This window comes from Bombina bombina, chromosome 6 (genome assembly GCF_027579735.1).
Source record: "Bombina bombina isolate aBomBom1 chromosome 6, aBomBom1.pri, whole genome shotgun sequence".
NCBI classification, from domain to species: Eukaryota; Metazoa; Chordata; class Amphibia; order Anura; family Bombinatoridae; genus Bombina; species Bombina bombina.
The window spans coordinates 297,111,073-297,137,126 of NC_069504.1; the positions used below are offsets into that span (position 1 = coordinate 297,111,073).

The 26,054-nt window shown below is 39.8% G+C and overlaps 1 protein-coding gene across 1 annotated transcript in view; it reads left to right on the forward strand.

The window, feature by feature from the left end:
* Window positions 1-26,054, forward strand: part of POC1B (POC1 centriolar protein B) — a 689,402-nt gene that overhangs the window by 314,502 nt on the left and 348,846 nt on the right. The window contains exon 12 of the mRNA XM_053719233.1: window positions 10,391-10,471. Coding sequence (XP_053575208.1) covers window positions 10,391-10,471 — 81 coding nt within the window. The remainder of the gene's footprint in view (window positions 1-10,390; window positions 10,472-26,054) is intronic.

Below are 26,054 nucleotides of genomic sequence, written 5' to 3' on the forward strand. Positions count from 1 at the left end.
CATTCCCTACCTCAGCCTTTTTTGGCGCTCACCTCCACCCCATCTATTTTCTACTTTCATATTGGGTACACTAGGGACCCGCTGAGGAGAGCCAGAGGTATTTCATATCCCCTTTCCCTTCTGTTATCTGCGCAGGATATACACTTTTATCGTTTAAAGGATGACATTAGTCTCAGCCTGTCTGAACCTTCAGTCTCTTTTATTCCCTACAGTGGCTCAGTGTATGAAGGATCTAGGTCGCATGATTGCAGCTACAGAGGCAGTTCCTTTTGCTCGATCTCACATGTAAAATCTCCAGCTTTGTATGCTTCATCAATGGTGCAGTAATTATTCTCAGCTATCTCAACAGATATACTTAGATTCCAGTACAAGTCAGTCTCTGACTTGGTGGGTGAATCATCTGCTCATTATTTAGGGAGATTATTTTGCTCTTCCTACCTGGTCTGTGATCACTAAAGATGTAAGTCTTTTAGGTTGGGAAGCAGTTTGGGGGTCCCTGAAAGCACAGGGGGTTTGGGATACTCGGGAGGCAAGGTTTCCAATCAATGTTCTAGAACTCGGTGCTATTGTCAGGGCTCTTCAAGCTTGTCCTCTTTTGAAAAGGGAGTCTTATCTCTGTTTCTAGTCAGACAATGTTACAGCAGTACTTATGTTAATCACCAGAGGGGAACTCACAGTTCCATAACTTTGTGGGAAGTATCTTGAATATTCTCTTGGGCAGAAGCCAATTCTTGCCTAATTTATGCAGTTCACATTAGAGCTGCAACAACTAATCAATATAATCAATATTAATCGTTTATGAAAATAGTTGTCAACGAATCTCATAACCGATTATTTGGTTTGCGATTAGTCAGTTGTGCATGGCCCTAGCTTCTTCACTCCACTGCAATGAGCTCCTGCACATCGTATTGTGTTTTATGTTTATGCCTTTAGCCTAAAGGACATCTACAGACATTTACTTTTCACTTTTTTAGGACAGTATAAGTTTACAACTACTCCTGGTTTATGTGAAGAAATTATTTTTTATATTTTTTTATAAATTGTTATGTACCAGATTCTAGATTCAACCTCTACCTTTGTTTTTTTTGTTTGTGGTTTTGCTTAATTATAAAAATGTGCTCTGCTGCTTAAAAATTGGACAAACAGTTGTGTGAATGTAAAGTTTTAGTCTGAAGTTTATATTTGTAACACTCAGTATGTGGATTTTATTTTAAATATAGGAAAAAATTATTGATTTTTTTTTATCCGATTAGTCCATTAATTGAAAAAATAATCGTCCGATTAATCAATTATGAAAGTAATTGTTAGTTACAGCTTTAGTTCACATCCCAGGAGTGAACAATTGGGAAGCAGACTTTCTCAGTTGTCAGTCTTTTCATTCAGGGAAATGGTCTCTCCATCAGGATGTGTTCAATCTGATTGTGGATCTTTGGGATTAACCAAAGATAGACCTGATGGCCTCTCTTTTGAACAACAAACTCCCGAGGTACTTTACAAGGTCCAGGGATCCACAAGCAGTGGCAGTGGATGCTCTAGTAGTTCATTGGTCATTTCAGCCTGCTTATCTGTTTCCTCCTCTGGTTCTTCTTCCCAGAGTGATTTCCAAGATAAATCAAGAGAAATTTGTAATCCTGATTTCTTCAGCATGGCCTTGCAGGATTTGGTATGCAGATCTGGTCCAGTTTTCCTCCTTGGCTTCTTCCTCTAGGGTCAGACCTTCTAGCTCAAAGTCCTTTCTTCCATCCTGATCTAAAGTCTCCAAACTTGATGGCAGGGAATTTGAACGCTTAGTTCTGAGGCATAGAGGTTTCTCAGATTCTTTAATTGAGACTCTAATTCAGGAAATGTATAAGACCTATATTTCCTGGTGTATAGATCATGGTTTTTCCTGGCATTCTTTTAGAGTTCCTAGGATCCATTCAGTTTTTGCAGGAATGGTTTAGATAAGTGTTTATCTGCCAGTTCCTTGTAAAGGACAGATTTCTGCTCTTTTCTGTTTTGTTCCACAGAAAGATTGCTAATATTCCTGATGATCATTGTTTCTTTCAGGCTTTGGTTCATATTTAACCTTGTTATTAAGCCTATTTCTCCTCCATGGAATCTTAACCTTTACTACTACTTTACTGTATCATGTTTTTATATAATTGATAAAGGGATACTGAACATTAAATACATTTCATGCACATCCCTTTAATCAAAGGTACTGCCATTATGCAACCTAGGTTACACTGCAGTATCTGAAGGAGAGTTGCTGCACATATGCAAACATCAGGTCAGCACTGGAATGTAGTGAAAGATGTGCTATGTTTATAAAATGTATTCAGTGTCCCTTCAATATACTTTATTTCATACAGTTAGGGGTAGTCCACAATCCATTACTTCTGGGAATTACTCTTCTCTACCACTAGGAGGAGACAAAGATTCCCAAAACCCAAGAGCTCTATAAAACCTGTCACACATACCTCAATCTTTACTTTGTCTATGCTGGAGGTGGTTGAAGAATCAAGATGTGCATTTGATTCTTCAGAGAGATGGGTTTTCAGACTATATTGAAGCCCGTTGTCCCCTCAGAGTACAGTGCTTGTCAGAGGGATGTATATGGGGTAGGGTTTCTAATTATTTTTTTACTTAAAGGGACATTGAACCCAAAGTTTTTCTTTTGTGATTCAGATAGAGCATGAAATGTTAAGCAACTTTCTAATTTCTCCTCTTATCAAAAGTTCTTTATTCTCTTGTTATCTTTATTTGAAATGCAAGAATGTAAGTTTAGATGTCGGCCCATTTTTGGTGAACAACCTAGGTTGTCCTTGCGCTGATTGGTGGATAAATTCATCCACCAATCAAAACACTGCTGTCCAGAGTTCTGAACCAAGAAAAGCTTAGAATGCCTTATTTTTCATATAAAGATACATTGATAATAGGAGTAAATTTGAAAGTTGATTAAAATTACAATGCTCTAACTAAATCACGAAAGAAAAAAATGTGGGTTCAGTTGTCCCTTTAAAAAACTCCATGATTAGTCGCAGGGACTGGTCTTTGCATCCCTTTATGGATCTACAATATATTCCTGTTCTATAACCCTCTGCTGATGTGTTTCAGTACTGATTTTGGCTATCTGCTGAATGTTTGCTAGTGTATGAGTGTCCACTGAGTGAGTATCATTTATTAACATTTAGACACTCTTATAGCTATGTTATGGGCACTATATATATATATTATATATATTATATATATATATATATATATTAATATATATATATATACTGCTCCAAAAAATAAAGGGAAACACCTAAATAAACACATCCTAGATCTGCATGAATTAAATATTCTAATGAAATACTTTGTTCTTTACATAGTTGAATGTGCTAACAACAAAATCACACAAAAATAAAAAAATGGAAATCAAATGTTTCGACCCATGGAGTTCTGAATTTGGAGTCACACTCAAAATTAAAGTGGAAAAACACAATACAGGCTGATCCAACTTTGATGTAATGTCCTTAAAACAAGTCAAAATGAGGCCCAGTAGTGTGTGTGGCCTCCATGTGCCTGTATGACCTCCCTACAATGCCTGTGCATGCTCCTGATGAGGTGGCGGATGGTCTCCTGAGGGATCTCCTCCCAGACCTGGACTAAAGCATCTGCCAACTCCTGGACAGTCTGTGGTGCAACGTGACGTTGGTAGATGGAGCGAGACATGATGTCCCAGATGTGCTCAATTGGATTCAGGTCTGGGGAACGGACGGGCCAGTCCATAGCTTTAATGCCTTCGTCTTGCAGGAACTGCTGGCACACTCCAGCCACATGAGGTCTAGCATTGTCTTGCATTAGGAGGAACTCAGGACCAACCGCACCAGCATATGGTCTCACAAGGGTTTGAGGATCTCATCTCGGTACCTAATGGATACCTCTGGCGAGCACATGGAGGGCTGTGCGGCCCCCAAAGAAATGCCCCCCCACACCATTACTGACCCACTGCCAAACCGGTCATGCTGGAGGATTTTGCAGGCAGCAGAATGTTCTCCACGGCATCTCCAGACTCTGTCATGTCTATCACATGTGCTCAGTGTGAACCTGCTTTCATCTGTGAAGAGCACAGGGCACCAGTGGTGAATTTGCCAATCTTGGTGTTCTCTGACAAATGCCAAACGTCCTGCACGGTGTTGGGCTGTAAGCACAACCCCTACCTGTGGACGTCGGGCCCTCATACCACCCTCATGGAGTCTGTTTCTGGCCGTTTGAGCAGACGCATGCACATTTGTGGCCTGCTGGAGGTCATTTTGCAGGGCTCTGGCAGTGCTCCTCCTGTTCCTCCTTGCACAAAGGCGGAGGTAGCGGTCCTGCTGCTGGGTTGTTGGCCTCCTCCACGTCTCCTGATGTACTGGCCTGTCTCCTGGTAGCGCCTCCATGCTCTGGACACTACGCTGACAGACACAGCAATCCTTCTTGCCACAGTTTGCATTGATGTGCCATCCTGGATGAGCTGCACTACCTGAGCCACTTGTGTGGGTTGTAGACTCCGTCTCATGCTACCACTAGAGTGAAAGCACTGCCAGCATTCAAAAGTGACCAAAACATCAGCCAGAAAGCATAGGAACTGAGAAGTGGTCTGTGGTCACCACCTGCAGAACCACTCCTTTATTGGGGGTGTCTTGCTAATTGCCTATAATTTCCACCTTTTGTCTATCCCATTTGCACAACAGCATGTGAAATTGTGGGCAGTTTGATTTCACAGAAGTGTGATTGACTTGGAGTTACATTGTGTTGTTTAAGTTTTCCCTTTATTTTTTTGAGCAGTGTATATATATATTAATATATATGGCCCTGGGACAAATCCTTTAAACTATTCCCTTGCTGTTTTGTGCGTGTTGGTCTTTTTTGCTGTGCTTAGTTTGTGTTTCCTTTAGGTTGTCCCGGTTGCACACGCGGGGTTAGCACACATCCCTTTAGCCTTTCTATAGTTCATTCACGCGTCAACCGGTTTACTCTTGTTCATTGTCGGTTTTTGGTGCACTAAATTCTTTTTTAGCTTTTTGTTTGTTTCACGGTCACTATACTTCTGATGAGCGTTATTTGACTTTGGATGTTATGTTAAACTCTCCTGCTTTGTTTTGCAGTTTGGCATAGTACGTATTGTACCTGTGAGTTTATTTAAAAAAATAATAAAAAATAAGAAGCTATTTAGGAGGAAGCAAGTGATTTCAATTCCTCAAGAGCTTTTTTTTAAGGGGTTAAAATGTTTATTGCATTGCTTGGCCATATGCTATAACGGAGCAGTTTCATTTTGTCCCTAAATGTGCTAATTTCTCTGAGGTTTCCCTATTCCTGATGCTGTCTCTGACATGATTTCTAGGGAATGGTCTAAGCCAGGTAATTATTTTACTCCTTCTACGAGGTTTAAAAAGTTATATCCTTTACCAACTGCTAATACAGATTTGTGGGAAACAGTTCCCAAGGTGGATGGGGCCATTTCCACTCTGGCTAACCATACTCCTATTCCTTTGCAAGACAGTACATCTTATAATGACCATTTAGATAGAAAGTTAGTCTTTTCATAGAAGGGCATTTTTACATGCAGACTATATTCACAGGCCAGCTATTTATATTACTTATGTAAATGCTGTTTCTACTTACTGGTTGTCTAGTCTAGTGTGCCAATTATTTTATTTGTGATGCTGTATTTGTATTATGAAAATTAATGTCAAAAGCATGTCTTTGGCGGTCCTTGCCAGGAGAGCTTTATGGCTTAAATCCTGGTCTAAATGTGGTGCCTAAATCCATATTATTATCTCTTTCCTTTCAGAAAGTTATTTCGGAAAGAAATTATTTGGTTCTCATTTCGATTCTATTATATTTTCTGTTACTGGAAGTAAATGGGCGTTTTTTTCCTCAGGATAGTAAGCGAGGCTCCTCTGGTTCAGTCTGGGTAAGCAGGGTAAGAAATCTATCTCTACAACCAAAACTGCATGAAGGTACGGACGCCGATCCAGAGGTTCTGGTAGGGGGCAGATTAAGCATTTTTTTCAGGGGGCTTGATTTCAGTGTGTTCCAGACCCCTGGGTTCTGAATATAGTTTCTCAGGGATATCAAATAGGATTCAGAACAAGGCCTACCACAGGTAGGTTTTTTTTCTGTCCAGTGTTCCAAGGAAACCTGTAAACGCTCAAGCTTTTTTTCATTCTGTCTCAGATCTGGAAGATATGGGAGTGATTGTTCCAGTTCCTTTTCAGGAACAGTGGATAGGATTTTAATTAAAAGTCTTCATTGTTCCAAAGAAGGAAGGTAATTTTAGACAATTTCTAGATCTGAAGGCTCTGAACAGGTTTGTAAGGATTCCATCTTTCAAAATGGAAACTATTCGGTCTATTCTGCCTTTTGTTCTGCAAGGACAATTTATGTCCACAATAGATTTAAAGGTTGCTTATCTTCATATTCCTATTCACAAAGATCATTTTCCGTTTATAAGGTTTTGCCTTTCTGGACAGGCATTTTCAGTTTGTTGTTCTTCCATTTGGTCTGGCTACAGCTCTAAGAATATTCACAAAGGTTCTAGGTGCCCTTTTGTCTGTGATCAGGTCTCAGGGTATTGCAGTGTTTCCATACCTGGATGACATCTTGGTTCAAGCTTCATCTTTTCCTTTAGCAGAAACTCACACCAATCGATTTTTCTTTCTTCAACAGCATGGTTGGAGGATCAATTTTCCACAAAGTTCTTTGGGTTCTCAGACAAAAGTAACTTTTATGGGTTTTCAAATCGATTTAGTTTCCGTGAGTCTTTCTTTAACAGTGTAGAGAAGGTAAAATTGGTGTCAGCTTGCTTGAACCTTCAGTCTCTCTCATATCCCTTGGATGCCCATTGTATTAAAGTCCTAGGTCTCATGATTGCAGCTTTAGATACAGTTCCATTTGCTTGTTTTCACATGAGGCGTCTTTAGCTTTGTATGCTACGTCAATGGTGCAGAGATTATACTGTTTTCTCAAAGGATATTTTGGGATCCCAGTAAAAGTCAGTCTCTAATTTGGTGGCTGGATAATCAGTTTATTATTAAGGAGGCTTCTTTTGCTCATCCTACCTGGACTGTGATTACTACAGATGCAAGTCTCTAAGGTTGGAGAGCTGTTTGGAGGTCTCTGACAGCACAGGGAGCTTGGGATCCTCGGGAGGAGGCAAGGTTACCAATCAATGATCTAGAACTCTGTGCAATTTTCAGGGCTCTTCAAACTTGGTCTCTGTTAAAAAGAGAGTATCATCTCGGTTTCCAGACAGACAATGTCACAGCATTTGTTTTTCAACTATCAGGAGGGGAACTCATAATTCTCTAGCAATGATGGAGTTCGAAAAGGGGAAAAGAAAAAAAATCTTAACAGAGCTAGGATGCCTATGGTATATTAAAGGGACAGTCTAGGCCAAAATAAACTTTTATGATTCAGATAGAGCATGTCATTTTAAACAATTTTCCAATTTACTTTTATCACCAATTTTTCTTTGTTCTCTTGGTATTCTTAGTTGAAAGCTTAACCTAGGAGGTTCATATGCTAATTTCTTAGACCTTAAAGACCACCTCTTTTCAGAATGCATTTTAACAGTTTTTCACCCCTAGAGGGTGTTAGTTCATGTATTTCATATAGATAAAACTGTGCTCGTGCACGTGAAGTTATCTGGGAGCAGGCACTGATTGGCTTAACTGCAAGTCTGTCAAAAGAACTGAAATAAAAGGGCAGTTTGCAGAGGCTTAGATACAAGATAATCACAGAGGTTAAAAGTATATTAATATAACTGTGTTGGTTATGCAAAACTGGGGAATGGGTAATAAAGGGATTATCTATCTTTTAAAACAATAAAAATGCTGGTGTCGACTGTCCTTTTAACTTAATATGAAAGAGAGAGCTGGGTTTCCGGCTCAGAATGACACTCGATAGTCAATAGGTTTGCATAGGAGTGGAGAGCGGAGAATTATCACAGTTTTCTCTTCCTTTTTTTTCTCCTTATATGTTGTGCAAAATGTAAAAATCATTTACGGGCCATTTTAAGCTGTATAAGAATTTCCTCACCTTTCTGCTTGCAATCTATTTTTGTGATTGTTTTATTTTTTTTGGTTGTAAGCTGTTGAATGACCATTGTTTCTGTCAATGTCTTGTTTGTTCTGCAAAATCATGCCTTTTCTTTATATGACCTGCTAATGAACCTAATACATATCATTTAAAAAAGGTGTCTCAAATTCTGGCATGGGCAGAAACCAATTATTGTCGAGTCTCTGCAATTTAGGGGTGAACAACTGTGAGGCAGTCTTTCTCAGTCGTCAATCTCTGCATCCAGGTTAATGGTCTCTTCACCAGGATGTGTTCAGTCAGATTGTGGATCTTTGGGGTCTACCAGAGATAGAGTTGATTGATGGCCTTTCATTTAAACAGCAAACTTCCCAGGTACTTTGCGTGGTCCAGGAATACCCAGGCAGAGTTAGTGGATGCTCTAGTAGTTCCTTGGTCATTTCATCCTGCTTATATGTTTCCACCTTTGGTACTTCTTCCCAGAGTAATTTCCAAGATAAGCCTAAATAAATTGTCTGTAATCCTGATTGCCCCAGCATGGCCTTGCAGGACTTGGTATGTGGTTCTGGTTCAGATGTCCAGCTGCTCTCCTTGGCCTCTGCAGGCAGACCTTCTGTCTCAAGATCCGGATCTCAAGTCTCTGAACTTGATGGCATGGAAATTAAACATTCAGTGCTTAAACAGAAGGGTTTCTCTGACTGTGTAATTGATATCTTGATTCAGGCTCGTAAGCCTGTAACTAGAAGAATCTATCAAAAGGTCTGGAAGGCCTGTATTTCTGGGCATATAGATCAGGGTTTATCCTGGCTTTCTTTCAGAATTCCAAGGATTTTCCAGTTCTTGCAAGATGGTCTGGATAAAGGCCTGTCTGCCAGTTCTCTGAAGGGTAGATTTCTGCTCTTTCAGTTTTGTTCCGCAGAAAGATTGCTAATCTTCCTGATATTCATAGTTTTGTTCAGGCTCTGGTCCATATTAAACCTGTAATCAAGCCAATTTCTCCTCCATGGAATATTAACTTGCTGTTGAGGGTTTTGCAGGCTCCTCCTTTTGAACCCATGCACAGGATGTATATTAAACTTCTTTCGTGGAAAGTATTGTTTCTTTTGGCTATTTCTTCTGCTAGAAGAGTTTCTGAATTGTCTGCTCTTTCTCGGGAGTCTCCTTATCTGATTCTTCATCAGGATAAGGCTATTTTGCGGACAGCATTTTATTTTTTGCCTAAAGTTGTTTCTTCAGACATCCTTATCCAAGAGATTGTTGTTCCTTCTTTGTGTCCTAATCCTAAGAATGCTTCAGATCTTTGCATTCTTTGGATGTTGTTAGGGCATTGAAATATTACATTGATGCTACTAAGGACTTTAGACAAACTTCTAGTTTTTCTTTTTGTTTTTCTGTTTTTAGGAAGGGTCAAAAAGCTTCTGCTGTTTCCTTGACCTCTTGGTTGAAACTTTTGATTCACAAGGCTTACTTGGAGGCATGTCAGCCTCCACCGCAGTGGATTACTGCTCATTCTACTAGGTCAGTTATGACTTCTTGGGCTTTCAAGAATGAGGCTTCAGTTGATCAGATTTGCAAGGCAGTTACTATGTCTTCTTTGCACACTTTTACAAAATTCTACTGTTTTGATTCTTTTGCTTCTTCTAAAGGAGCCTTTGGTAAAAAGATTCTCCAGGCAGCTGTCTGTTTGATTTTTTTCCTGTTTGATTTATTTTAAATGCATTAAAAGAGAAAAAAAAAATATTGGGATTGTGCATTTAATTTCTCAGTGAAAAAGATGTTTTTTAAATCCCTCCCTTTATGTTATTACTTGTGGACTCCACAGCTTGAGTATTAGTTCCCAGGAGTATCGGATCATGAACTTTCACCACCTGTATGAAAGAAAACATAAATTATGTTTACCTGATAAATTAATTTACCCCACCCTTATGTTTTTGGGGTTAATTTGTTCTTCAGCGCATCTTTTTCCCTTCTCCTTTTATGGCTTTTATTCCTTTTTCTTACCTCGCTTTGCTTGGTTATACATTAGACTGAACTATGTGTATGGGGGGAAGTGTTTTATAAAGCTCTTGGACGCTTACCGCCATGAAAGATATGAATTTGTCAGGGAGGCATAATTTATGTTTTTATGAAACTTCCTTATTCTTGTCTTTATTTGCTGTTTTTTAGTAAATACCGGCTATTCTGTTAAAGCAAAATGCAGAGTGCAAAAGAGTACACTGTTTAAAACATATTATAATAAAAGCACTGTTGTTAATCTTGCAGATTATTGCAGCACTGATAATCGAACGGAGTATGTGCCCCAATCTTATATATCCTAAAGGAGTAATATTTTGTTTTACAGATTAATCCTATGTTTGAAGTGGCAGATACACAAACATTTCAACCTGCTGTAATAGACGTCGGAGTCAATCTTCCATCTGCTGTAAGTTTATTCCATTATAAAGTATGACTATTTTTTCACCGTTATTTTTAAAGTATAGTATATGTTGTCTTCACTTTTTAATAAATTAGTGAATACAAACTTATACTTAAGTAATTGAAAAGGTTCTGGATATTAGCCTCAGTGTGTGGAGTGAAGAGGGTATAAAATCTAATCATAGTGAGGTAAAAAAAGGAGTGAGAGACTTCTTATTTGAATGAGGAAATCCGCTTTAAATGATTTTTCTACGCTCATTCAGCATAGTTGTCATCATAACTAAAAATACAAAAAAGCATTGGTCCTGTGTTTGCCTGTGTAACAACCATGCAAAAAACACTTATCACACATTATTGTATAAATATAGATTATTAGGCTTCTTATGTTCAAAGTTGGGATTGCTACTATTTAAATAAGGGTTTTTGTGTACTTACAACTGTTAAGTGGTTATCATAGCAATAACTGATGTAAAATAGGCCTTTTACTGTTTTGTTGTTGGTGCCAAAGCTCAAAGATACTTGTTTCTTTTACCAAAAACAAATTTGTTGGTATCCAAATAAATCAAAGTTTAAGATTAAGGTGATATTTAATGAAAATCTATAGGCTGTTTTTAGGTGGATGTATTTTACATTTAAATATTTTTCTACATTTTCTAAAAGTGAATTAAAATATTTGTATTCATTTTGTTATTGGAAAACATTGGTATGTAAACCCACATTCCTGTGTTTTAAATAAGTTGTTTGATCAACACTTAAATGGGTATTAAACAGTAAATAAATGCTAGATGTAAAGATTTAGTCACAGCAAAGATTACCCTAAGTATAGTATCTGGCTTATGTTATAAAAATAGCTGTTTAGATATTGAATAAATAAGGTTAAATGTTGTTTATATAAACTAATGGGTGCTGCTAGGCTGGAACCTAGGTTTTTCCCTTTTATATTTTTTTTTTTCTACTTAGATAATTAGTTCACCAATCTTATATTTCACACAGCCTTGTCTGCACACTATCTTTATTTCTTATTTTATATCAGTCCTTAATTATCCTATCAGTCTGCAAATCTTGATTGCACACACCCTTTTTTATATCTGTCACATTGTTTTCAGAGTTAAACTGCATGAAAAGGGGACAAAATAAATAATGAAAGTATATTTTTAACTACACACCTTAAACATCTTATATTAACGTTATTATCTTATTGTATTGCATTGTATTTTGCATTTGTTGATTATACTCTTATAATTAATGGTCCCTTAATGTCTTTTTAAGATATAAAAGAAAATAACCTTTTTGCTTTTTGCATGGTTGCTTTTTTTTTACTGTTTATGTCAAATTAAAATGTTCCTTGTCTTTTGGGGGTGGGGAAAATAAAACAAAATCATTGCAATTTATGTTTAAATTAAATCAGTGCAACTGATTAATTTATTTCTGTTTATTGCATTATTTAGTTTATTTGTTTAGGATTTTTCACTCCAGAAGCATCTGCATCAGTTTCCCCATTCCTGTAACTATTTACTCTGCTCTCAAAAAAATGCTCTATTATAAAACAGCATTTATTGCATTACTAGAACTTTTTATTTGTGCTGTCATTTCTCTTTTGTCCCCTAGAGGGTACAATATGACTGCAGTATGTGAACTTTCATTGAATAAGTCTAACAATTTTCTCCTGTTACGTTCTTAGCTGTTCATGTCATTCATTCATTTTACTCTGAACAGGTTTCTTATGGCTTGTTGAAAGGAAATTTTAAACATGAAATTACTTTAATAGAAATACTTGTTTTTTGTAATAGTTACATGTAGATACATTGTAATGAGTGATATTCTTTAAATCCTAATATAATAACTTATAAACATTTGCATTAGTTTTCAGAAAAATCAAAGAAAATAATGAAAATGGCATTTGCTTTGTTTTCGTTGCTTTGCCGAAAACTAAACTAACCGGAACAAAAAATTAAATTGACATATAAGCCTAGCTTTCAACAAAAGAATACCAAAGAGAACAAAGAAAATTTGATGATAAAAGTAACTTGGACAGTTGATTAAAATTGCATGTCCTATCTGAATCCTGAAAATGTAATTTTGACTGGACTGTCCCTTTAAAGTTCTCCTACAAATGCGTACACTGAAGTTCTTCATAAATAAAGTCGAGAAAAGAATAAGAAATTATTTCACTTGAGCTCGTATTGTGTGCACATCATGGGATTCATCTTAATGTTAGCAGGAATTTCAGTTGCAAGGTGCCTTTTTTTTAAGATTAATGTATTGTTATTAATACATATTTACAGTAGATTTTGGTGGCTTTTTTTGGGGGGGGGGATTATATAACACTTCACTAACACTCTTAGTTTTATTATGGATATTACAGCAAAAATGATAAAGTAACCTGTCCTACATGTAAGCTCGTCATAATGCTGTAGCACTTTTTAAACAATAATAGAATTCTCTGGAAGCATGAACAGGACATTTCTTCCAGTTTTAATAGTGACAGAAGCCATTCAAATTTTCTATAAATAAATGTAAAAAAGTAAATTACATGCTTTACTTTATCTGTAAGCAAGAATTACATATAACTAATGATTAAGCTTATTTCAAATGATAAATTATGCGTATATTATTGTACTGGGGAAATACTTCACCTGAGCTAGCCTTTTGGAAAAGCGAAAAAATATAAAAAATGTTTTATAAATTTTGGCGCACTAATACGTTTCTCCAGAGGTGTGCTGATGCAAACGCATAGGAGATAAAAAAGGAGAATTGTTATATTGCTTGATAAATCTTGCTTTTAGGGGCAACACATGTGGAGAATATGGTTACCTTAACTAATCTAAAAGTACCCAAATCCCTTGTATATATCTGTGTATTACCTTTGCTTTTCAGTGCAATGGTTGTGTTTAGTCTCTAGAAGAAAGAGGGTTGGGAGCGTCATTTTATTCTCTGACCCAAGTAGCAAATTTATAGTCCAATTCCTTGAGCCGGCCCTGCACCCTATAACTTTTGAGACTTCTGCATATCCCTCTAATCTGTTTTACAGCTTTTTTCATGCTAGTCATTTCTTGCGATGCCCTAGATATTTTTTTAATAGATTGCTTTGTTCCTGCAAAAGGTAGCTACTATTGCTAAATTATTGATGTTATTTAGTGTTTAATATATTTTTGTGTGTGTGTGACAGTTGAAGGCTGTGCAGCAGGAGTGAGTAAATGACATTACATAATTGTCTCAAAGCCAATCCCTACAGTTTATGTAAGCCGAGATTTGGAAAGACCTACTTCAGAGCACACGCAATGTTTATATTTTACAGCTAACCTCAAAATGTTATCTGCTGTAATCCAGACCCATCAGCTTTACACATTAAATTGACCAGTTGCTGTAAATTTAATGGACCTAAGCTTTTGCAAATTGATTTTTATGTTTTCCATTCTATATTTTTTTTTATCCTAAGCATAGCACAATGTTATATTTTATTCTTTGAACGAAATGTTTTAAGTGTTTGCTTTTTCCCACTTCTTTTAGAAGGACAGCATTTTCATATGGGATTCTGCTGATATTCACTTAGCACACTCAATTAACTGACATAAAATTAAAGCTTCAAATAAACACTTTTAGATAAATTTATAGAATTCTAGCAGTCTGAAACTTAAAGTACCAGTAAATAAAGTAGATTAGCATAATCAATAAATTTATGATACAAAGATAATGCAATAGCACTTAGTTTAAACTTCAAATCAGTAGTAGATTTTTTTTCTGACAATGTTTAAAGTTATGTTTATTTCCACTCCCATTGCATCATGTGACAGTCATCAGCCAATACCAAATGCATATAATATATTCTGTGAATTTTTGCACATGCTCAGTAGGAGCTGGTGATATAAAAAGACTGTAAATTTTGTTAATGGAAGTCAAATTAAAAGTTGTTTAAAAAAACTGCACACTCTATCTGAATCATGAAAGTTCAATTTTGACTTGAGTGTCCCTTTAAATATACACACACAACTCACAATCCAAACAGAAGGGAGGAAATACATTATATCACTCTCAAAGATTTTTTTAAAATTATTTTTTAATTAGTTGGTGCAGACCGTTAACAATAACATTTAACCAACAGATAAGAAAGTAAAGGCGCAACAATTTTGTAATTATATTATACTATATACATACTGAATGCATTTATTTGTAAATAAGAGTCACAATTTCCTGTCTTAAGAACCGGCAACTTTAGAGAAAAACTTGACCAAGATACCAGAATATTTCTCCAACATTGGTGTGTCCGGTCCACGGCGTCATCCATTACTTGTGGGAATATTCTCTTCCCCAACAGGAAATGGCAAAGAGCACAGCAAAAGCTGTCCCTATAGCCCCTCCTCAGGCTCCGCCCCCCAGTCATTCTCTTTGCCGCTCTGAACAAGTAGCATCTCCACGGAGATGGTGAAGAGTATGTGGTGTTTAGTTGTAGTTTTTTATTCTTCTATCAAAAGTTTGTTATTTTGAAATAGTACTGGTATGTACTATTTACTCTGAAACAGAAAGAGATGATGAGTTCTGTTTAGAAGAGTAGTATGATTTTAGCAGCAGTAACTAAAATCAATTGCTGTTCCCACGCAGGACTGTTGAGCCCAGAGAACTTCAGTTGGGGGTAACAGTTTGCAGACTTTTCTGCTCAAGGTATGACTAGCAATTTTTCTAACAAGACTGTGTAATGCTGGAAGGCTGTCATTTTCCCTCATGGGGATCGGTAAGCCATTTTCTTAGACTCAGAAAGAAAAGGGTCTGGTATCCACTGAAAACGTTCCTAGAAGGCTTGAATTGGTATCGTATACCCCCCTGGGATAGGTGAAGTCGCAACAAAGGCTGTGGCTGGGACTGTAGTGGGGTTAAATTGCAAACGGCTCCGGTTTCCGCATTTTAAGGGTTGAAAATTGGGGTGCAATACTTTGAATGCATTAAGACACTGTGGTGAACATTTGGTAAAGATTGGTTAATTCCTTCATAGTTTTTCACATATTCAGTAATAAAGTGTGCCCTGTTTAACATTTAAAGAGACAGTAACGGTTTTGTTTAAAAACAGTTTTTGTGCTTTATTAACCAGTTTAAGCCTGTTTAACATGTCTGTTCCTTCAGATAGATCATGTTCTGTATGTATGGAGGCCAAGGGGGTTCCCCCTTCTAATGTATGTGATAATTGTGCCATGGCGTCCAAACAAAGTAAGGACAGTACTGTCACATTTATTAAGGTTGCCCAGGATGATTCCTCAGATGAAGGAAGTAGGGATAGTTCTGCATCCTCTCCTTCTGTGTCTATACCAGTTATGCCCGCGCAGGCGACCCCTAGTACTTCTAGCGCGCCAATGCTTGTTACTATGCAACAATTGACGGCAGTAATGGATAACTCCATAGCTAATATTTTATCCAAAATGCCAGGATTTCAGAGAAAGCGCGATTGCTCAGTTTTTAACACTGTAGAGCAGGAGGGCGCTGATGATAATTTATCTGTCATACCCTCACACCAGTCTGAAGTGGCAGTGAGGGAGGGTTTGTCAGATGGAGAAATTTCTGATACAGGAAGAATTTCTCAGCAGGCAGAACCTGATGTTGTGACATTTAAATTAGAGCATCCCCGCGCATTACTTAAGGAGGTGTTATCTACTCTGGATGATTGTGACAATCTGGTCATCCCAGAAAAATTGTGCAAGATGGACAAGTTCCTAGAGGTCCCGGTGCACCCTGATGCCTTTCCGATACCTAAAAGGGTGGTGGACATAGTGAATAAGGAGTGGTAGAAGCCAGGCATACCTTTTGTCCCTCCTCCTATATTTATGAAATTGTTCCCCATGGTCGACCCCAGGAAGGACACATGGCAAACAGTCCCTAAGGTCGAGGGGGCGGTTTCTACACTAGCTAAACACACGACCATTCCCATTGAGGACAATTGTGCTTTCAAAGATCCTATGGATAAAAAATTGGAGGGTTTGCTTAAAAAGATTTTTGTACAGCAAGGTTACCTCCTTCAACCTATTTCGTGCATTATTCCTGGCACTACAGCGGCGTGGTTCTGGTTCGAGGAACTGGAAAAGTCGCTCAGTAGGGAGACTCCATATGAGGAGGTCATGGACAGAATTCACGCACTTAAGTTAGCTAATTCCTTTATTTTAGACGCTGCTTTGCAGTTAGCGAGATTAGCGGCGAAAAATTCAGGGTTTGCAATTGTGGCGCGTAGAGCGCTCTGGCTAAAGTCTTGGTCGGCGGATGTGTCTTCCAAGACAAAATTGCTTAATATCCCTTTTAAAGGTAAGACCCTTTTTGGGCCAGAATTGAAAGAAATTATTTCAGACATCACTGGGGGAAAGGGCCATGCCCTCCCACAAGATAGGCCTTTCAAGGCTAAGAATAAGTCCAATTTTCGTTCCTTTCGCAATTTCAGGAACGGACCGGCTTCCAACTCTGCAGCCTCTAGACAAGAGGGTAACGCTTCCCAGACTAAACCAGCTTGGAAACCAATGCAAGGCTGGAACAAGGGTAAACAGGCCAAGAAGCCTGCTGCTGCTACCAAAACAGCATGAAGGGTTAGCCCCCGATCCGGGACCGGATCTAGTAGGGGGCAGACTCTCTCTCTTTGCTCAGGCTTGGGCTAGAGATGTTCAGGATCCCTGGGCACTAGAAATAGTCTCTCAGGGTTATCTTCTAGAATTCAAGGAACTACCCCCAAGGGGAAGGTTCCACATTTCTCACTTATCTTCAAACCAAATAAAGAGACAGGCATTCTTACATTGTGTAAAAGACCTGTTAAAGATGGGAGTGATACACCCAGTTCCAACTGTGGAACAAGGTCAGGGGTTTTACTCAAATCTGTTTGTAGTTCCCAAAAAAGAGGGAACTTTCAGACCAATTCTGGATTTAAAAATTCTAAACAAATTTCTCAGAGTTCCATCGTTCAAAATGGAAACCATTCGAACAATTTTACCCACAATCCAGGAGGGTCAATATATGACTACCGTGGATTTAAAGGATGCGTATCTACATATTCCTATCCACAAAGATCATCATCAGTTCCTAAGGTTCGCCTTTCTGGACAAACATTATCAGTTCATGGCTCTCCCATTCGGACTAGCCACTGCTCCCAGAATTTTCACAAAGGTGCTCGGGTCCCTTCTAGCGGTTCTAAGACCAAGGGGCATTGCAGTGGCACCTTACCTGGACGACATTCTAATTCAAGCGTCGTCTCTTTCCAAGGCAAAGGCTCATACAGACATTGTTCTAGCCTTTCTCAGATCTCACAGGTGGAAGGTGAATGTAGAAAAGAGTTCCCTGTCTCCGTCGACAAGAGTTCCCTTTTTGGGAACAATAATAGATTCTTTAGAAATGAAGATCTTCTTGACATAAGTCAGAAAGTCAAAGCTTCTAAACGCTTGTCAAGTTCTTCTCTCTATTCTGCAGCCTTCCATAGCTCAGTGCATGGAAGTAGTAGGGTTGATGGTTGCAGCAATGGACATAGTTCCTTTTGCTCGAATTCATCTAAGACCATTACAACTGTGCATGCTCAAGCAGTGGAATGGGGACTATACAGACTTGTCTCCAAAGATTCAAGTAGACCAGATGACCAGAGACTCACTCCGTTGGTGGTTGTCCCAGGATCACCTGTCTCAGGGAATGAGTTTCCGCAGACCAGAGTGGGTCATTGTCACGACCGACGCCAGTCTATTAGGCTGGGGCGCGGTCTGGGATTCCCTGAAAGCTCAGGGTTTATGGTCTTGGGAAGAGTCTCTTCTCCCGATCAACATCCTGGAACTGAGAGCAATATTCAATGCTCTCCGGGCTTGGCCTCAACTAGCGAAGGCCGGATTCATAAGATTCCAGTCAGACAACATGACGACTGTAGCTTACATCAACCATCAGTGGGGAACAAGGAGTTCCTTGGCGATGAGAGAGGTATCCAAAATCATCAAATGGGCGGAGGATCACTCCTGCCACCTATCTGCAATCCACATCCCAGGAGTAGACAACTGGGAGGCGGATTATCTGAGTCGTCAGACTTTCCATCCGGGGGAGTGGGAACTCCACTCGGAGGTGTTTGCCCAGTTGACTCAATTATGGGGCATTCCAGACATGGATCTGATGGCATCCCGTCAGAACTTCAAGGTTCCTTGCTACGGGTCCAGATCCAGGGATCCCAAGGCGACTCTAGTGGATGCATTAGTGGCGCCTTGGTCGTTCAACCTGGCTTATGCCTTTCCACCGTTCCCTCTCCTTCCCAGGCTTGTAGCCAGGATCAAACAGGAGAAGGCCTTGGTGATTCTGATAGCTCCTGCGTGGCCGCGCAGGACTTGGTATGCAGACCTGGTGAATATGTCATCGGCTCCACCATGGAAGCTACCTTTGAGACAAGATCTTCTAGTACAAGGTCCATTCGAACATCCAAATCTAGTTTCTCTGCAGCTGACTGCTTGGAAATTGAACGTTTGATTTTATCCAAGCGTGGATTTTCAGATTCAGTGATAGATACTCTGGTCCAAGCCAGAAAACCTGTGACTAGAAAGATTTACCATAAAATATGGAAAAGATACATCTGTTGGTGTGAATCCAAGGGATTCTCCTGGAGTAAGATTAAAATTCCTAAGATCCTCTCCTTTCTCCAAGAAGGTTTGGATAAGGGATTGTCAGCGAGTTCTCTAAAAGGACAGATTTCTGCTTTATCTGTCTTGTTACACAAACAACTGGCAGCTGTGCCAGATGTACAAGCTTTTGTACAGGCTTTGGTCAGAATCAAGCCTGTTTACAGGCCCTTGACTCCTCCTTGGAGTCTAAATTTAGTTCTTTCAGTTCTTCAAGGGGTTCCGTTTGAACCCTTACATTCCATAGATATCAAGTTACTATCTTGGAAAGTTCTGTTTTTGGTTGCTGCAAGAAGAGTTTCGGAATTATCTGCTTTGCAGTGTAATACACCCTATCTGGTGTTCCATTCAGATAAGGTCGTTTTGCGTACTAAGCCTGGTTTTCTTCCGAAGGTTGTTTCGAACAGGAATATTAACCATGAAATAGTTGTTCCTTCTCTGTGCCCGAATCCAGTTTCAAAGAAGGAACGTTTGTTACACAATTTAGATGTAGTTCGTGCTTTAAAGTTCTATTTAGAAGCAACTAAGGATTTTAGACAAACCTCATCTTTGTTTGTCGTTTACTCTGGTAAGAGGAGAGGACAAAAAGCTACTGCTACCTCTCTTTCTTTCTGGCTAAAAAGCATTATCCGATTGGCTTATGAGACTGCCGGACGGCAGCCTCCTGAACGAGTCACAGCTCACTCCACTAGAGCTGTGGCTTCCACATGGGCCTTCAAGAACGAGGCTTCTGTTGATCAGATATGTAAGGCAGTGACTTGGTCTTCTCTGCACACTTTTGCCAAATTATACAAATTTGATACTTATGCTTCTTCGGAGGCTGTTTTTGGGAGAAAGGTTTTGCAAGCTGTGGTGCCTTCCATTTAGGTAACCTGATTTGCTCCCTCCCTTCATCCGTGTCCTAAAGCTTTGGTATTGGTTCCCACAAGTAATGGATGATGCCGTGGACCGGACACACCAATGTTGGAGAAAACAGAATTTATGCTTACCTGATAAATTACTTTCTCCAACGGTGTGTCCGGTCCACGGCCCGCCCTGGTTTTTTAATCAGGTTTGAAAAATGTCTTTCTCTATATACTTCAGTCACCACTGCACCCTATAGTTTCTCCTTTTTTCTCCTAACCGTCGGTCGAATGACTGGGGGGCGGAGCCTGAGGAGGGGCTATATGGACAGCTTTTGCTGTGCTCTTTGCCATTTCCTGTTGGGGAAGAGAATATTCCCACAAGTAATGGATGACGCCGTGGACCGGACACACCGTTGGAGAAAGTAATTTATCAGGTAAGCATAAATTCTGTTTTTTAACATTTTTACTATCACTCCATTTAAACAGTGATAGAGCCTTGTCTTTTTTTATTTACTTGTCAAAACTATATATATATATTTCTCTTGTAAGGTGTATCCAGTCCACGGATCATCCATTACTTGTGGGATATTCTTATTCCCAACAGGAAGTTGCAAGAGGACACCCACAGCAGAGCTGTCTATATAGCTCCTCCCCTAACTGCCATATCCAGTCATTCTCTTGCAACTCTCAACAAACATGGAGGTAGTAAGAGAGAAGTGGTGAAATGTATGTATGTATGCTGTTATTTTGCTTCAATCAAAAGTTTATTATTTTTAAATGGTACCGGAGTTGTACTATTTTGTTCCAGGCAGAAAAATAGAAGAATCTGTCTGTGATTTCTATGATCTTAGCAGGTTGTAACTAAGATCCATTGCTGTTCTCACACATGACTGAAGAGAGAGGTAACTTCAGCGGGGGAATGGCATGCAGGTTATCCTGCTATGAGGTATGTGCAGTTAAGATTTTTCTAGAAGATGTGAATGCTAGAAAATGCTGCTGATGCCAAATTTATGTAAGGTAAGCCTGAATACAGTGATTTAATAGCGACTGGTATCATGCTTACTTTCTGAGGTAATACTCTTTTATATTTACAATATAAAACATTTGCTGGCATGTTTAAACATTTTTATATATACTTTGGTGATAAAACTTTATTGGGGCCTAGTTTTTTCAACATGGCTGGCTTAAATTTGCCTAGAAACAGTTTCCTGAGGCTTTCCCCTGTGTTACTAGGCCCACAGCAAGGCTGTGGCAGTTTGGTGTGTCTGTTAAAAAACGTCTATATCGTTTTTTTTAATCCATTTTTTGAACTAAGGGGTTAATCATCCATTTGCAAGTGGGTGCAATGCTCTGTTAACTTATTATACACACTGTAAAAATTTCGTTTGATTTACTGCCTTTTTTCACTGTTTGTGAAATTTGTTTCTCTTAAAGGCAGAGTACCATTTTTTATATTTATATTTGCTTGTTATATTGATTTAAAGTGTTTTCCAAGCTTGCTAGTCTCATTACTAGTCTGTACAAACATGTCTGACATAGAGGAAACTCCTTGTTCATTATGTTTAAAAGCCATGGTGTACTGATTTCAATTTAAGCAATAAAGATCATATTCTGTCTTTAAAAAATGTATCACCAGAGGAATCTGACGAGGGGGAAGTTATGCTGACTAACTCTCCCCACGTGTCAGATCCTTTGACTCCCGCTCAAGGGACTCACGCTCAAATGGCGCCAAGTACATCTAGGGCGCCCATAGCGTTTACTTTACAAGACATGGCGGCAGTCATGGATAATACACTGTCAGCGGTATTAGCCAGACTGCCTGAATTTAGAGGAAAGTGAGATAGCTCTGGAGTTAGACGAAATACAGAGCATACTGACGCTTTAAGAGCTATGTCTGATACTGCCTCACAATATGCAGAAGCTGAAGAAGGAGAGCTTCTTTCTGTGGGTGATGTTTCTGACTCGGGGAAGATGATGCAACCTGATTCTGATATCTGTACATTTAAATTTAAGCTTGAACACCTCCGCGTGTTACTCAGGGAGGTTTTAGCTGCTCTGAATGACTGTGATACAATTGCAGTGCCAGAGAAATTGTGTAGACTGGATAAATACTATGCAGTGCCGGTGTGCACTGATGTTTTTCCAATACCTAAAAGGTTTACAGAAATTATTACTAAGGAATGGGATAGACCAGGTGTGCCGTTCTCTCCCCCTCCTATTTTTAGAAAAATGTTTCCAATAGACGCCACCACACGGGACTTATGGCAGACAGTTCCTAAGGTGGAGGGAGCAGTTTCTACTCTAGCAAAGCGTACTACTATCCCTGTCGAGGACAGTTGTGCTTTCTTAGATCCAATGGATAAAAAGTTAGAGGGTTGCCTTAAGAAAATGTTTATTCAACAAGGTTTTATCCTACAGCCCCTTGCATGCATTGCTCCTGTCACTGCTGCTGCGGCGTTCTGGTTTGAGTCTCTGGAAGAGGCTTTACAGGTAGCGACTCCATTGGATGACATACTTGACAAGCTTAAAGCACTTAAGCCAGCCAATTCTTTTGTTTCTGATGCCATTGTTCATTTGACTAAACTAACGGCTAAGAATTCTGGTTTTGCTATCCAGGCACGCAGAGCGCTATGGCTTAAATCATGGTCGGCTGACGTTACTTCAAAGTCTAAGCTGCTTAACATTCCCTTCAAGGGGCAGACCCTATTCGGGCCTGGTTTGAAGGAGATTATTGCTGATATCACTGGAGGAAAAGGTCATGCCCTTCCTCAGGATAGGTCCAAATCAAGGGCCAAACAGTCTAATTTTCGTGCCTTTTGAAACTTCAAGGCAAGTGCGGCATCAACTCCCTCTAATGCAAAACAAGAGGGAACTTTTGCTCAGTCCAAGACGGTCTGGAGACCTAACCAGACCTGGAACAAGGGTAAGCAGGCCAAAAAGCCTGCTGCTGCCTTTAAGACAGCATGAAGGAACGGCCCCTAACCGGTAACGGATCTAGTAGGGGGCAGACTTTCACTCTTCACCCAGGCGTGGGCAAGAGATGTCCAGGATCCCTGAGCGTTGGAAATTATATCCCAGGGATATTTTCTGGACTTCAAGGCTTTCCCCACAAAAGGGAGATTTCACCTTTCACAATTATCTGCAAACCAGATAAAGAGAGAGGCATTCTTACACTGTGTACAAGACCTCCTAGTTATGGGAGTGATCCATCCAGTTCCAAAGGAGGAACAGGGACAGGGATTTTACTCAAATCTGTTTGTAGTTCCCAAAAAAGAGGGAACCTTCAGACCAATTTTGGATCTAAAGATCTTAAACAAATTCCTCAGAGTTCCATCATTCAAGATGGAGACTATTCGTACCATCCTACCTATGATCCAGGAGGGTCAATACATGACTACAGTGGATTTAAAGGATGCTTATCTTCACATTCTGATACACAAAGATCATCATCGGTTTCTCAGGTTTGCCTTCCTAGACAGGCATTACCAGTTTGTAGCTCTTCCCTTTGGGTTAGCTACAGCCCCAATAATTTTTACGAAGGTTCTGGGGTCGCTTCTGGCGGTCCTAAGGCTGCGGGGCATAGCAGTGGCCCCTTATTTAGATGACATCCTGATTCAGGCGTCAAACTTCCAAATGGCTAAGTCTCATATGGACATAGTGTTGGCATTTCTGAGGTCGCATGGGTGGAAGGTGAACGAGGAAAAGAGTTCTCTATTCCCACTCACAAGAGTTTCCTTCCTAGGGACTCTTAGATTCTGTAGAAATGAAAATTTACCTGACGGAGTCCAGGTTATCAAAACTTCTAAATTCCTGCCATGTTCTTTATTCCATTCCTTGCCCTTCGTGGCTCAGTGCATGGAAGTAATCGGCTTAATGGTAGCGGCAATGGACATAGTACCGTTTGCACGCCTACATCTCAGACCACTGCAACTCTGCATGCTCAGTCAGTGGAATGGGGATTACACAGATTTGTCCCCTCTACTAAATCTGGATCAAGGGACCAGGGATTCTCTTCTCTGGTGGCTATCTCGGGTCCATCTGTCCAAAGGTATGACCTTTCGCAGGCCAGATTGGACAATTATAACGACAGATGCCAGCCTTCTAGGTTGGGGTGCAGTCTGGAACTCCCTGAAGGCTCAGGGATCGTGGACTCAGGAGGAGTCACTCCTTCCAATAAACATTCTGGAACTAAGAGCGATATTCAATGCTCTTATGGCTTGGCCTCAGCTTGCGACAATGAGGTTCATCAGATTTCAGTCGGACAACATCACGACTGTGGCTTACATCAACCATCAAGGGGGAACAAGGAGTTCCCTAGCGATGTTAGAAGTCTCAAAGATAATTCGCTGGGCAGAGATTCACTCTTGCCACCTATCAGCTATCCATATCCCAGGTGTAGAGAACTGGGAGGCGGATTTTCTAAGTCGACAGACTTTTCATCCGGGGGAGTGGGAACTCCATCCGGAGGTGTTTGCACAACATCGTTGGGGCAAATCAGAACTGGATCTCATGGCGTCTTGCCAGAACGCCAAGCTTCCTTGTTATGGATCCAGGTCCAGGGACCCCAAGGCAACGCTGATAGATGCTCTAGCAGCGCCTTGGTCCTTCAACCTGGCTTATGTGTTTTCACCGTTTCCTCTGCTCCCTCGTCTGATTTCCAAGATCAAGCAGGAGAGAGCATCAGTGATCTTTATAGCGCCTGCGTGGCCACGCAGGACTTGGTATGCAGATCTAGTGGACATGTCATCTTTTCCACCATGGACTCTGCCACTGAGACAGGACCTTCTACTTCAAGGTCCTTTCAGCCATCCAAATGTAATTTCTCTGAGGCTGACTGCCTGGAGATTGAACGCTTGATTTTATCATAGCGTGGTTTCTCCGAGTCAGTCATTGATACGTTAATTCAGGCACGAAAGCCTGTCACCAGGAAAATCTATCATAAGATATGGCGTAAATATCTTTATTGGTGTGAATCCAAGGTCTACTCATGGAGTAAGGTCAGGATTCCCAGGATATTATCTTTTCTCCAAGAGGGATTGGAGAAAGGATTGTGAGCTAGTTCCTTAAAGGGACAGATTTCTGCGCTATCTATTCTTTTGCACAAGCGTCTGGCGGATGTCCCAGACGTTCAGGCATTTTGTCAGGCTTTAGTTAGAATCAAGCCTGTGTTTAAACCTGTTGCTCCACCTTGGAGCTTAAATTTGGTTCTTAAAGTTCTTCAGGGGGTTCCGTTTGAACCTCTTCATTCCATAGATATCAAACTTTTATCTTAGAAAGTTCTTTTTTTGGTAGCTATTTCCTCAGCTCGTAGAGTTTCCGAGTTATCTGCCTTAAAATGTGATTCTCCTTATCTGATCTTCCATGCAGATAAGGTAGTTCTGCGTACCAAACCTGGGTTTTTACCTAAGGTGGTATCTAATAAGAATATCAATCAAGAGATTGTTGTTCCGTCTTTGTGTCCTAATCCTTCTTCAAAGAAGGAACGTCTATTACACAATCTTGACGTGGTTCGTGCTTTAAAGTTTTACTTACAAGCTACTAAAGATTTTCGTCAAACATTTGCTTTGTTTGTTGTCTACTCTGGACAGAGGAGAGGTCAAAAGGCTTTAGCAACCTCTCTTTCTTTTTGGCTAAGAAGCATAATCCGCTTAGCCTATGAGACTGCTGGACAGCAGCCTCCAGAAATGATTACAGCTCATTCTACTAGAGCTGTGGCTTCCACATGGGCCTTTAAAAATGAGGCTTCTGTTGAACAGATTTGCAAGGCGGCGACTTGGTCTTCGCTTCATACTTTTTCAAAATTCTACAAATTTGATACTTTTGCTTCTTCGGAGGCTATTTTTGGGAGAAAGGTTTTACAGGCAGTGGTACCTTCCGTTTAAGTACCTGCCTTGTCCCTCCCTTCATTCGTGTACTTTAGCTTTGGTATTGGTATCCCACAAGTAATGGATGATCCGTGGACTGGATACACTTTTACAAGAGAAAACATAATTTATGCTTACCTGACAAATTTATTTCTCTTGTGGTGTATCCAGTCCACGGCCCGCCCTGTCATTTTAAGGCAGGTATTTTTTTATTTTAAACTACAGTCACCACTGCACCTTATGGTTTCTCCTTTCTCTGTTTGTTTTCGGTCGAATGA